General features: G+C 41.9%; 1 protein-coding gene across 1 annotated transcript in view; it reads right to left on the bottom strand.

Moving 5' to 3' along the window:
• The window catches only part of cfap53 (cilia and flagella associated protein 53), a 44,610-nt gene that overhangs the window by 15,578 nt on the left and 14,088 nt on the right, over window positions 1–14,944 (bottom strand). The window contains exons 4-6 of the mRNA XM_048539431.2: window positions 11,957–12,260; window positions 1,974–2,192; window positions 695–911 (exon numbers count right to left, since the gene is read on the bottom strand). Coding sequence (XP_048395388.1) covers window positions 695–911; window positions 1,974–2,192; window positions 11,957–12,260 — 740 coding nt within the window. The remainder of the gene's footprint in view (window positions 1–694; window positions 912–1,973; window positions 2,193–11,956; window positions 12,261–14,944) is intronic.

Below are 14,944 nucleotides of genomic sequence, written 5' to 3'. Positions count from 1 at the left end.
CCTGGCTGACAAATTAAAATGTGTTCCATTGTTTAATTCAAGGAGTTCTGTTTTTAGATGTTCATTAAAGGGCCATTCACCACATTTAGGAAGATCTCTTCCCCAAAACTATCACATCATGGTTTAAAGGCCATGATACTAAACTTCATGACAGGTAAGAGTGGTCTGAGAGTCGGTGTTTAAAAACGAAAAGAAGGTCAATGCGACTTTAACCCACATGAATGTCCCAATTTGGGAAGATGGAACACTTCATTCACACAGGTAAATTGGACTTCCACAATGGAAATGTTGGCCTGATTCATATTTAACACTGCCTATAATGTGCTCTCAGCGTTCAGGAAATCCAGCTATGCAAAGAAAGTAAGAGAAGGTGACACTACCAGGTCAGTGCAGATTACAGCAAACGACCCTGCCCTCCATGTCCTTATCATGTCACCACTGGCAACCAACATCTTCACCAGACCAAGCACAGATATTCTTTCTTCACGTATGATTTCAGGAATCATCTGGCTAGGAAGCAAGCATTAGGGAATGAAGAAAGGTTAAACTTTAAACTGTACAGGGATTTGTGGGGAGTTAGGTTTTTTTTATTAGATTGCCCAGCTTGTTTTCCTGAGTGAAGTGAAAATCAAATCTATAATTTAATCAATGAACTTTAAAAAATCTTTGGGGAGAAGCCAAACAAATTACTTACAACGTTCCTGAACCTGAAGTCTGCGTGTTTCCATTACTTCCTTCTTGAGGCGATCTAGAGCCTCTTTCTTTAGACGCACCTGCTCATTGCGTTTAGCCCACGTTTTCTCTACATCCTCCTCAATTAGCCGATTTGTTTCCTCTTCACGACGTCTTTCATCATCTGCCCTCTGAGCCAAATATTTTCGATACATTTGTACTTCTCTGTGGAGATCCAGCTAAGGAAAAAAAAATTGTTTTTAAGTTAACAGGATTGAGAGTAAAATTAGATTTTTCCCCTTGTTCATCAATGGGTTTACAAACTAGGATATAAGCATTTGTGCAAATGTTCAATCATTATCATTCGATGTAGACGAATCTAACTAAAGTCACATTGAACATCAGGTTGTACTGCACCTGGAGTAATAGAGAGCATTCCAAAGCTGCCACTAAGGGTGCTTATAACACAGTGGTAGTATCCATACCTCTAATCCAGGAGGTCCAGATTCAAGTTCCATCTGCTCCAGAGATGTGCAATAACACGTCTGAACAGGTTGATTAGGAAATATATCTACAGATTAGTAAACATTGGAAGAAAGGTTCTTGGTGGTAGAAGGGAATGTGGAATAATTGAGCTATGAATAGTGGATAGGCTCAGATGGTCAAGTGTGGTCTACTTGACGGTCTACTTCTGTTCCTAATGTGAATGTTCATATGGTCGTACTCAAGATAAATATGTAGAGGGATGAAATAAACAAGAAAGGGGATACTAATTTTGAATGGATCCAAAATTGTATCAAATTTGTACAAGGTATCCAGTATTCAGAATTATTAAATAAGGAAATAATAAATAGGAGAAAATAAAGAAGAATAAAGGGGCAGCACAGTGGCTCAGTGGTTAGCATTGCTGCCTCATAGTGAACCCAGGTTTGATTCCACCCTTGGGCGACTGTTACGTGGAGCTTGCACATTCTCCCCATGTCAGCATGAGTTTCCTCCGTGTGGTCCAGTTTCATCCCACGGTCCAAAGCTGTGCAGATTAGGTGGATTGGCCATGCTAAATTGTCCAAAGTCCAGGGATGTGCAGGCTGATGGATTATCCATGGGAAATGAGGGGCTACAGGAATAGGATAGGGGGTAGTCTGGGTGGGATGCTCTTCAGAGGGTCAATGTGGATTCGACAGGCCAAATGGCCTGCTTCCACACTGTAGGGATTCTATGATTCTACCAAGATAACTTCAATCATGACAAAAACACTTTTTTCCCCTATATTGTGGTACAAGATGATTCAGGTCTCTTACCTTTTTCTGCAATTGCTCTTGGGCATCTTCAGCACTTTCCTTCAGAGCTTGCTCTTTTATCTTTGCATCAAGTGCCCGCTCCTCTTCCTCCTCCTTCGCTAACCGTTTTTTCTTCAGTGCCATTGATCTGTTCAAACGTTCACAGAAGTCTTTCTGTTTTTGAGCCTTCTCCCGTGCCAACCTCTCATCTTCTAATTTTGAAAGACGTTGCCTTTCTTTCTGTGACAAGTATATAGCTCCAATAAGAGATTTTTTTTCCGCTTATGGACATTTTTAAGGTTCTGAAAATGTTAGTAATACCTTGAATATTTTGATGCAAAATTCCTTATCTGCTTAAATAGATTTCCACCATAAGAAAACACTTACTTATCAGAATAATGAATGCACAGTGAAATGTTAAACTTGTTTTCCCCTATAGATGCCGCCTGAACTGGTGAAATCTTGCGGCATTTTCTGACCATGAGAGTTTTGTAAGTTCCAGTTACCCTTGCAAAGAATAGAGCCTCTGCTTTCCCATTACTAGGCCAGCCGTGTCACAGAATGGGATTTACAGCAAGGATTTCCATTTGCCTGGTACAAAAGAGACATAATAGAAGATTGTAGCCATTTTGCCAAGGGTGGAAATGGTCATCACAAGCCAAGAGAACAATCTGGACTCCAAAGATGTCTTTTAAGATATGTTTTATGTTTGTCATGGGACTTTGGGGTGGGACATTTGAGCATTAATCTCACAAATGTCAGCTGGTAGGCACCAGCAATCATAACACGTGCTGAAACTTCAGTCCTCACTGTAGTAGATACATAAAAAAGATTACTCTTTTTTGTTTTAACCTCTCTTAAAAAAATTAGCAGTGTTTATCTCACAATACAGGAAAAATATGGAAGCGTTGGAGAAGGTGCAGAGGAGATTTACCAGGATGTTGCCTGAAATGGAGGCAAGGTCTTATGAGGAAAGGTTGAGAGACCTAGGGCTTTTCCTTCAGAATGATGAAAGATGAGAAGTGACTTGATAGAGGTGTACAAAATAATCAGAGGTACAGATAGAGTGGACAGCCAGAGACGTTTTCCTAGGGTGGAGGTAGCTATTACGAGGGGGCATAGTCTTAAAGCGAGTGGAGGTGGATATGGGGGAAGTCAGATGTAGATTCTTTACTCAGAATGGTAGAAGTGTGGAATGGATTGCAGGAGAGGATAGTGGAGTCGGCCTGTACTGTTCTATGTTCTATGCTGATATCTTGGGGAGACAAACTAAGTAACCTCCATTTCATTCCGTACAAGTTGTCTGATTGTATCACCAAAAATTGATGAGCCTAGACTTAGTTGCTTATTCAATCAGTGTAAATCAAGCAGCTAGGAGCCAAGATGAATTGGAGACTTTTGCTGAAACTATTAGTAGTGTGATGGATCAGAAAAACTAGTAGTGCCAACTTCAAAAATGCAGTTGCTTCATTTACATATTAATTTGGGAATAAGACACTCAATTGCCGTTCCTCATTATTCTGATATGCAAGATATCAAATATAGATTGCAAGCTTGTGAATTGGACTTTCACTGTTGATAAATATACAGAATGTTTTGAAAAGGGCATAGCATTATTAAGTATTTTAACAATTTTTAATTTCCTTCTGTTATTCTTCACATCCTCATGAACACATGCCAATTGCAATCATCACTTGTTCACATTTTTCCCCACTAATGGGATGTGGCCTATGTTTGGAAAAAGAGGTACAATAAAGGCTGTATAAAGGCATCTCTGCCCACCCTCTGGCATGTTGACCTTTGATCGTAAAGACTGAGCAGCACTGGCAGGTGATCAGTGCATAAAGTAGCTCCTCTACGAGCCAGAAGGCTAGACCAATAGTCCCAAAGGTATATTAAGAGTTGTGGATGCTTGACTAATGGAAATATTGTATGCTTTCCTGGAAAATCAGGCTATGTCATGTGTTTAGTGATGCATTACGAAAGATGATATGCAAGAGTGACTGGCCACATGAGTAGTAATGCCACCGTGTCGCCAGATCTGAAAGATACCTTGCGAGAGCAATCAGTAACCATTTTCACAAGGTTGGGATCAACAGGGAGCCTGCTAGAGCCATCATTGATACTTCAATTTTTTTTTAACCATTTTTTGTTTGGAGCTATGAACTGGGAGCTGAGAGGTGACCTTTAGAATGGTAGCAGCAGATTGTGTTAACAAAAAGAACTGTTAAATAAAACAAACTGTTATTGGTTTTCGAAGGAGGAATACAATGCATGGGAGGAAATGGAATGCTGAAAGTTAATTGCAGGTTGTTTCTCGTTAAAAAGTGCTCTATGGATGCTTCAACAACTGAAAGGTCTTGTACTTAACCAGATATCAGCTGTTTGGTCATTAACAAGGTCAATACCTGGGAACTGGGTCAGAACTGATGGTCCAATATAGGGTGGGGCTAGAGTTTTTTTGAACTGTTTTGCATCGGGAGTTTCTGAGAGAAGGAGTTTGGCTCTTGATGCTAATGCACGAAGATTTAAAAGTGCCCTGTCAAAAGCACCTTGCCTAACCTCTTATCATCAGCTATTAGAGATTCAGAGAATAGAAATTAAATTATATTGAAGATTCTTCAGAGTGAACTGGAAAAGATGGCATTAGTCAATTCCAAGATAATCCTATGTACCTGTGAAATAACACGTTATGGAAGCTGCTTAAGTAATCTGGCCAGTTTTGTTATTTTCCCTTTTATTGATTTATCCCTTAACTGTGCTTATTTGTTTGTCTTATGTGTGAGAGTGGGTGCTGAAAACAAATGATTTGGCTCAAATTGTAAATATCAATTCAAATGCCTTACTGTCTCAGTTTACTCTGCTAAAGCTACTATATTGTTAATGAAGTATTAGATCTTTTGTTTAAGCTATAAAGGCAGCAGGTTTATAATCGATTATCCTAAAATTCCAGACTGGCTACTCAAAAGTGGTTAAGGACCATTGGGGTAATTTTTTGAGCCTTTGAAGATTTTAATTTTACTGTGTTGCAACTCCAGGTAGGGAAGCAGATTTGACTCAGATGCCCATCTCCGTGCTGTAACTGCCACATTGTCAACTGTAAATGATCTTATAGGAGACACACAATATGGGCCTGGGACAAGCACTGATGCCAAATCTCAGGTCAGCTAATGCCTAAATCTCAATACCAATTCCTTTCAGACATCCTATAGTGTGGGAATGGTTTGAGTTGCTGTCAAGTCAAGGGGGTTGCCATCAGCAAGGGGGTCCCGGATCACCATTTGGGGATCTGCATGGAAAGCAGTCAGGTGTCTGGTTAGTCTTCAGTTGGGACTGACTGTTCAGGCTGGTTAGGGATATGGGTCATGGTCAGTCCCGGGGGTCAGCAGAATGAACATCAAGATGGGTAGTAGCAGGCAGTGTCACAGTAGGGAAGTAGAGTGACTCAATGGTAGGGATCTGATGCAGAAACCTGGGATGCGGAGGGGACAAAGACAGCCCAGGGGAGGGGTTAGGGAAGAAATCTAACAAATGAAGGAGGAATATAATGCATGGGAGGAAATAGAATGCTGAAATTGGGAGTTAGTGGCAGGCACCATCATCTTGGCATCAAAGGAGGAGTGTGTATCAGGATGGTGATGGTGACTAAACTATAGTGACTAGGTTCGGGGCTTACAACAAAAGCTGCAGTTGTAATTCCAGATGGTGGATGGGAATATATGGCGAAATCAATAGCAATGTGCTGTCTAAGGAAGGGAAGGGCTTAGAGATTTGGAGGCAGGGCCCTTGATGACCAGGATTAGCCTGGGATTCAGTGCCAAGTACAACCTGCAATTCCTTCCAAAATTTCTTGATTTCTAAATGTGACCTACAAACAGAAACTGGCTGCAACCACACCTAGGGTCGGAGCAGTCATTGGATTTTTTCTGTCCTGTTTCACCTCACTGAGGTAGCATGCTGGAAATCAAGTCCTGTTATTTCTGGACCTGTCACAAAAATTTTAAAATGCAAGCAGGATTCCCCGTTTTATCTGTCTTCCAGACGAAAGTTGACAGAAAACACAGCAGGTGCCTAATAAAAATGATTTATTATAAGAAAATAGATTGTAACTACAGGTAAACAGTTAGGTACCACTGACAACTCTAGAGCAAAAACAGGAATTCCTGATGAAACTCAGCAGATCTGGCTGCATCCATTTGAAGAGAATGGAATTAACGTTTTGCATCATTAGAACTTAGTCTAACTAACAATTTCTGTTTTTGTTTCAGGCCTCCAACATTGGCAGCTCTTCGTTTTATTTTACTGACATATAACTCAAGTAGTGAGCACTCTTTCTGTTATTAATCCCTTTTACATACTCATGCAGACAGACAAGGAATAAACAAGAGCATATTTGGTGCAAGGCAAGACTGAGAAAGCCATTCACAGGACCAGCCAAAATAATTCTTACACTGATTAGAATGCTGTTTCTTGATCTTCCTTCTCCAGGTGCTTTCACTCATTCACAGGAAGTACAGTAACCAGTTCACACCTACAAAAATGCTCTGAAGTATTAACTCAAGGTCACAGCTTCATGCAACTGTTGAAGATAAAAGAAGCTAGGCTTAGACTGCCTTTGAGGACAGGGAAAGCTGGTGATGATCTGATGCCATTTCCCTATCTTGTTCACAGCTCTAAGCTGTTCAGCTACCTGTGAACCAATCACATAGCTGTTTGCAGGCAGAAGGCCTTTGTCATCGATAACTGGTCACTAGTCCACATCAGTAAGTTGTCGTTACCAGCTGAATCTCTAATAGTATATGTTCTTGGCTACAGCTCATCTGTAAACCATCTATTACTGCTTGAACCAGCAGGTGTGTGAACAGAATCTATGAGTGTCATAGAGTCATAGAGTTGTACAGCAAGGAAACAGATCCCTCAGTTCAACTCGTGTCTACCGACTAGATATCATAAATTATCTAGTCCCATTTGGCCCATATGCATCTAAACCCCTCCTATTCATGTACCCATCAGATGCCTTTTAAATGTTGTAATTGTACCAGTCTCAAACACTTCCTCTGGCAGCTCATTTCATACACGTACCATTCTCTGCATGAAAAAGGTTCCCTTTACATTTTTCCCCTCTCACCTTAAACCTATGCCCTCTGGCTTTGGGCTCCCATAACCCTGGGAAAAAGACCTTGGCTATTCACCCTAACCATGCCTCTCATGATTTTAAACTTCTATACGGTCACCCTTTAGCCTCTGTCACTCCAGGGAAAATAGCCCCAGTCTATTCAGACTCACCTTGTAGTTCAAACCCTCCAACCCTGGCAACATCCTTGTAAATCTTTTCCAAGCCCGTTCAAGTTTAACAACATCTTTTTCCATAGCAGGGAGATCAGAATTGAATGCAGTAATCATAAAGTGGCCTAACCAATGTCTTGTACACCCTCAACAAGACATTCCACCTCCTATACGCAATGCTCTGACCAGTAAAGGCAAGCATACCAAACACCCTCTTCTCCACCCTGTCTACTCCCGACTCTATTTTCAAGGAACTATGAACATGCACCCCAATGTCTTTGTTCGGCAACACTCCTCATGACCCTACCAATAAGTACACAAATCCTGCCATGATTCACCTTACCGAAATGTGATACTTCGCATTTATCTAAATTCAACTCCATCTGCCACTTCTCAAACCTTCGATCCACCTGATCAAGGTCCCATTGTACTGAGATAACTTTCTTCACGGTACGCTACACCACTAATTTTTATGTCATCTGCAAACTTACTAACCACACCTCCTATATTCATATCTAAACCATTTATATAAATGGCAAAAAGCAGTGGATGCAGTACTGGCCTTTGTAGCTGACCACTGATACAGGCCTCCAGACCAAAAAGCACTCTCCACCACTATCCACTTACTAACCTCATCCCACCTCCTTGACCTGTCCGTCTTCCCTGGACTGACCTATCCCCTCCCTACCTCCCCACCTACACTCTCTCCACCTATCTTCTTTACTCTCCATCTTCGGTCCGCCTCCCCGTCTCTCCCTATTTATTCCAGTTCCCTCCCCCCATCCCCCTCTCTGATGAAGGGTCTAGGCCCGAAACGTCAGCTTTTGTGCTCCTGAGATGCCGCTTGGCCTGCTGTGTTCATCCAGCCTCACATTTTATTATCTTGGAATCTCCAGCATCTGCAGTTCCCATTATCTCTCTCCACCACTATCCTCCTCTGTCTCCTACACTCAAGCTAATTTTGTATCCAAAGGCTAGATCTCCCTGGATTCCATGCTAACTTGTCCACCATGTGGTTCCTTGTTGAAAGCCTTGCTGAAGTCCATATAGACACAGTCCACTGCTCTGCCTTCAATCTTCTTTGTTACTTCTTCAATCAAGTTAGCAAGACGTGATTCCCCATGCACAAGTATCTGTAATCAAATGTTGCTTTAATTGCTTGCTTTTACAAGCATACAATACCTCACAAATCATTGAATTTTAATACAGTTTTTTCTCATTTCAATCTACAATAAAAAAAACAGTAAAATTCAAAGACATGGTTTTTACAGTGACAACACACAGGCTCCACTTGAATGATACAAAGAAGGTCCTTCCATGGCAATTGCATAATCATGTACTTGCAGTGTAGATTGCGATCACTTGCAATCATAGCATCATACTTACAAAATGCATACAGTGTCCAAATGTGAGAGACACAAATGCTGGTCAGAAGCAATCGTGACCATGTGTTTGTCATTGCAGATTGAAGATTTTCATCTCTGCGACACAGAAGTAATTGTCAGTAACCTAAGAAGAGACACCGGGGGTCATAAAGTGCAAACCTAATGCAAGGCTCCATAGGCTGCTCAGGGACACCGAACAGATTCCCTCTCAACTTGAACTGTACTCACATAATCTACAATCTGCTATGTCTCTTTACAACACTAAGGTGCTGCATCCATCAGAATAAGGTCCAACAGAAATTTATCACGCACAGGCATTCCAGGGCACTCCTTGTGAAAGTGTTCCATGTCCCGCTGTACGGAGGAGTATGCTAAGCCACAATTTGACAGTGATGCAAATGCTGACTGCTCACATTGCTAAGGATCTGTGTTGTTTTTCATGTTCTCCACACAAGTCTATTAGAAGGGTTAAGATTCTGAATAAGAGTCTGAGCAGATTCAAAACATTAACTCTGTTTATCGCTCCATAGATGCTGCCAGACTTGCTGAATTTTTCCAGCATTTTCTTCCCTTATTTCAGATTTCAGCATCTGCAGTATTTTGCGCTTCTTTCATGCAGGCATGACTAAGGGATCCAGCCACAGTTAGGGATTTTGTTGCTGGTGCTAAGATGTAACGAGGTCCAGGGAAATGGAAAAGCAACAGGTGTGCAGACAAGTTCAGGACTAATAGCAAGTTTTACCAAACAGCCTCCACATGCAGCAGTCACAGCTTGAGCTCCCATCAGGATGTGTAGGAGGTACAGAAGGGCCACAGGCTAATGTCCTCAATGCCATTTCCTCCAGTTGAGTAAGGTAGTGTTTCTGAGGATGAGTATATCCTCAGACACTGTCAAAATAATATTAGGTGCTAGAGCAGAACCTGCAAACTGAAAGAGTGGCTGCTATCTTATCTCAATGGCCATTGAGATAACAACTTCTGTGAACTTTATGCAATGCTAATACATAGCTGTGTGGGATCTCTCAATCATCCAATTACAGATGTGTTAAAGGTAAAATACAATGGATGCTGGAAATCTGAAACTCAGCAAATGTATTAAACAAATGTTATTTGTGCCAGGTGACACCACGTCATCTTGTCTCTCAAAGATGAAGTCAGTGCTGCAGGCTCAGCAGTAGAATCCCATAACATTGCAGGCATCTTCCAATGAAGGGAGCAATATACTATACGTTAGGTTTTGGCTAAGATTCAGCCCATGAACTCACTTTCAAGTGACATTTGCATTCAGGCTCCTCTGGCAGTCAGAATTTAACAGTCCTGTAGTCTGAAGGAGAAAGATTTTCCAGAAAGTCTCTTTTCAGCACTGAAGTACACCTCATTCTCATAATAATTTGTGAAACTCAATGACTTAACAAGCATCAAAGAGTGATGATGGCCAAGGAGAATGTAAACAACAACATTCACCTTTAGAGTCAACTGATCTGTTTCTGTACTGTAAATTGCACACAATTCTTCAAATTTACACAGTGTGAGTGGAAATGTTTCCTATTGTGAATTTTCTATAGTTAGAAAGCGGAATCATAATCCTTTATTAATGGCTGAAAGCTCGAAGAAAAATATAAAACAGATCTAACACAAATATTCCTTTTGGGCTCAAGATGGTAAAAAAATAAAAAATTGCCTTTTAAACGAAACATGAGTTGATCCTGAACAGCAATGTCAGATGAATCCACAGAGATCCAAGGTTCAATTCCTGATCTGTACTGAATTAACTGACTGTAGCAAGGCAGTGGTGGAATAATAGTCACCATGTCTGGATAAGATAGGGGAAGGCATCGCCATGGTTCTCATTTCTGTGTGGTATCAAGCCAAAAATCCATGCGCATGGAACAGATATTTGAAATAGTCAAACAGTCTTGAAAGAAAGTTATTAAGACAAGGTAACAAAGTTCACCCAGTACCCAGAGACTGTATTCAGCAAGGATCAACTGGTCTAGGAATTTGGCAGCAAAGACCTTCAAAATGATGGGCATCATAATTCAGTGTAAGGACTGTAACCTACAATGTCAATGTGCCCAAACTCAATTTCTAAGCCCTCGTTCCCCCTCGTTCTCACACACCACCCTACCAACCTCCGGATACAACGCATTATCCTCCGACACTTCCGCCATTTACAATCCGACCCCACCACCCAAGACATTTTTCCATCCCCTCCCCTGTCTGCTTTCCGGAGAGACCACTCTCTCCGTGACTCCCTTGTTCGCTCCACACTGCCCTCCAACCCCACCACACCCGGCACCTTCCCCTGCAACCGCAGGAAATGCTACACTTGTCCCCACACCTCCTCCCTCACCCCCATCCCAGGCCCCAAGATGACATTCCACATCAAGCAGAGGTTCACCTGCACATCTGCCAATGTGGTATACTGCATCCACTGTACCCGGTGCGGCTTCCTCTACATTGGGGAAACCAAGCGGAGGCTTGGGGACCGCTTTGCAGAACACCTCCGCTCAGTTCGCAACAAACAACTGCACCTCCCAGTCGCAAACCATTTCCACTCCCCCTCCCATTCTCTTGATGACATGTCCATCATGGGCCTCCTGCACTGCCACAATGATGCCACCCGAAGGTTGCAGGAACAGCAACTCATATTCCGCCTGGGAACCCTGCAGCCATATGGTATCAATGTGGACTTCACCAGTTTCAAAATCTCCCCTTCCCCTACTGCATCCCTAAACCAGCCCAGTTCATCCCCTCCCCCCACTGCACCACACAACCAGCCCAGCTCTTCCCCCCCACCCACTGCATCCCAAAACCAGTCCAACCTGTCTCTGCCTCCCTGGTTCTTCCTCTCACCCATCCCTTCCTCCCACCCCAAGCCGCACCCCCAGCTACCTACTAACCTCATCCCACCTCCTTGACCTGTCCGTCTTCCCTGGACTGACCTATCCCCTCCCTACCTCCCCACCTACACTCTCTCCACCTATCTTCTTTACTCTCCATCTTCGGTCCGCCTCCCCCTCTCTCCCTATTTATTCCAGTTCCCTCCCCCCATCCCCCTCTCTGATGAAGGGTCTAGGCCCGAAACGTCAGCTTTAGTGCTCCTGAGATGCTGCTTGGCCTGCTGTGTTCATCCAGCCTCACATTTTATTATCAATTTCTAAGCCAACAGCTTTAGGCAAGATGAAAAACAAATTGCTAAGAACAACAAAACATTTGAGAATTAGAAAACAAATTAGAGAATTAACATGTCATAATTGAGTTAAGTACAAGACAAAGAAGGAAATGAAATATCATGAAACTTTTCTCAATCATTTTATATGCTTTTCTTACCATCAAGTCTGCCTCTTGTTTAATCATCTGCTTCTGATCCATGCGTTTAGCATTAGTTTCTGCCATTTGTTCCAGTAGTCCAGCCAGGACTCCTTGCTGTTTCTCATGTTGCTCTCTCATTTCCCTTTCTACCCTCTCCTCTTTGGCAAGTCGGTCCTTCTCCCATAAGTCCTCAAAGATCTGTTCCTCCTCCTTTTGCTGATCTTGCAGCTTCTTTTTGAACTCTATTTGCGCCTTTCTATCCTTGACCAACTCTAGTACTCGTTGATGAGACAGCTTTGTCTGCAGCTCCTCACACTGTTCCCTAAAATACATATAGAAACCAGTCACAAGTGGAGCAGCAGAGTACCGTAATGATACAATCTAAACTTTGAGAAAAATGGTTTGAATATGATGGTGCAGTAGTTATGTTACTGAACATATTGAAGAATTTTAGATTTTACAACAAAAAAGTGAATACATAGTTTGAAAGATGGTTATGAGAATGGACTTGAAACATCCAATTACTTGGTATGGCCGACTTCAGAAAAAATAATTTTGCAGAATTACCTTTTATTTTATTATATTTATTCACGAGATGGGGGCATCTCTGGCTAGGCCAGCATTTATTGTCCATTTCTAATTGTCCAGAGGGCAAATACATAAGCGTCAAATACATAAGCGTCAAATACACTGCTGAGAGTCTGGAGTCATATGTGGACTAGATCAGGTAAGGATGGCAGTTTCCTTCCCTAAAGGGTATTTGTAAACCAGACAAGTTTTCAGGTCATTGTTGGACTGCTAATTCCAGATTATTTTTATTGAATTCAAATTCCACCATCTGCTGTGGCAGGATTTTAGTATAATACTTAGGCCTCTAGATTAACAGTCCAACAGTAAAACCATTAGGCCCTGATTCCTACAGAGGATCACAGATGCGTTTGGAAAAAAATGGATAGTTTTGCTAAAATCAATATCTGGGCTGTGTCAGCAAAACCAACCCAAGTAAGAAACAACACTTTTAATGATTGCAGAGAAATAGCAGTAAGAACTGCAGATCTCATCAATACTTTGGTATTCAGAGTTCCAAAACAGCTCTTGTTTGGTGTGATGGTGACCTTGTGGATTTTTCAGGGGAAAATATGGAGAACAGCATATTCCATGAGAATATTCAGGAGAACCATAAGCAATATTAAGACAAGGCAGGTTAGAAGCTGAACCTTTTTACTCTCACCAGAATAAACAAGCATTTATTTGTCTCAAGCTATACTTGCTAGGAAGCTAGTATTTTATTTTGAGTTAATACCATTGTGCATATATCTCAAATAAATAAGTATTTGTTCTAAGAACGGAAAGAAATGCAGATGCTGTAAAATAGGAACAAAAACAGAAGTTGCTGGAAAAGCTCAGCAGTCTGGCAGCATCTGTGAAGAAAAAAATCAGCATTACCATTTCGGGTCCAGTGACCCTGCCTCTGGACGGAATTTTACGGGATCCTGCTGGCAGGCATACAAGCCAGGGGACATCTAACATTCCCTTTCTGCTGCTTACCCATAGGTCCCAGAACTGTCTTAAATTTTCAGGGGGACAGGTGTAGGCCAGCCCACTTTCACTGTTGCTCCAACTGGCCATAAAAAACCTAGCTTCCCGCCTGGCCATAATTTTGCTGCCAGTGCCAAAAGGTCAAGGATTGGATCAGGGAGAAGATCGGGTAGAAAAGGGTAGGTATTCCTCCTATTGAGCCCACTTTCTGATTGAGGTCCCCTCCCAAATCTGCCCACGCTCCTTCAGGTGTTCTCCTATCCCTCCCCTTTCCAATCTGACCCCATTACCTTTACCATCCATGTACTGTCCCAGACTAACACCTCAGGTCCCTGCTGCAAGACCCTGACTGTAACCTGGCTTAAAAAACACTCATTATCTGGGGGCTATCAATGATCCCAGCTGTGGTCGCTAATCCTATTGTGTTTGCTGGGACAACATAAGAGGGTTCTGAGGAAGGATTACCAGACCCGAAATGTTAACTTTGTTTCTGCATTTACAGATGCTGCCAGACTTGCTGAGCTTTTCCAGCAACTTTGTTTTTGTTCCTGATTTACAGCATCAGCAGTTCTTTTGGTTTTTATTAAGAGTAATCGGGATCTTGTTTCAGTCAAGTTGTTTCTTTCTCTTCTAAATTCTAAGATATAAGCAAAGCCTGTCCTAGCTATCTTCATAAGACAACCCACACATTGCAGGTGTTAACCCTGGTATATGTTCTTTGAGCTCCAAAGCAGTTACATCCTTCCTTTAATAAGGTGACCAGCACTATGCACAGTATTACAAGTGTGGTTTCATCAATGCCCAATATAAATGAAGCATAACGTCACTTTACCTCTCTATAAATGACAATATTCTGCAAGCTTTCCTTATTATGTGCTATACATATATACCAACCTTTGTCAGACACCCAGATCCTTCCCAGAACCCTGTTCTGAGGAAGGGTCATGGGACCCGAAACATTAACTCTGTTTTTTCCTTCACAGATGCTGCCAGACCTGCTGAGCTTTTCCAGCAACTTTGTTTTTGTTCTTGATTATTCTTGACAAGTAGATGTGGATAGGATGTTTCCTGTTGTAGAAGAATCTAGAACAAGGGGTCGCTGTTTAAATATTGAGTCTTCAGAACTCTCTTCCTGAAAAGGTGGTGAAAGCAAAGTCCTTGAATATTTTTAAGGCCAAAGAAGGTAGGGTCTTGTTAAGCAAGGGAGTGAAAGTTTACCATGGAAACAGAATGCAGAGCTGAGGTTACAATCAGATCAGCAATGACCTTATTGAACGGTGGTGCAGACTCAAAGGTTTGCAAGGCCTCATAGTGCTTCTTGCTCATTTGCTTGCATGTCCTTATCGGATCTATATTAATATCTTTGGTTTGCACTGAGCATCAATCCCTGTCAGTCAAATTGAAAGCTTATATGTAAGTTTGTGAATAGTGTCATAAAATTCTCAGGCCTATATCATGAGTTAGAAT

This window comes from Stegostoma tigrinum, chromosome 1, assembly GCF_030684315.1.
Source record: "Stegostoma tigrinum isolate sSteTig4 chromosome 1, sSteTig4.hap1, whole genome shotgun sequence".
Lineage (NCBI taxonomy): Eukaryota > Metazoa > Chordata > Chondrichthyes > Orectolobiformes > Stegostomatidae > Stegostoma > Stegostoma tigrinum.
This window is presented reverse-complemented; position numbering and strand designations above follow the sequence as displayed.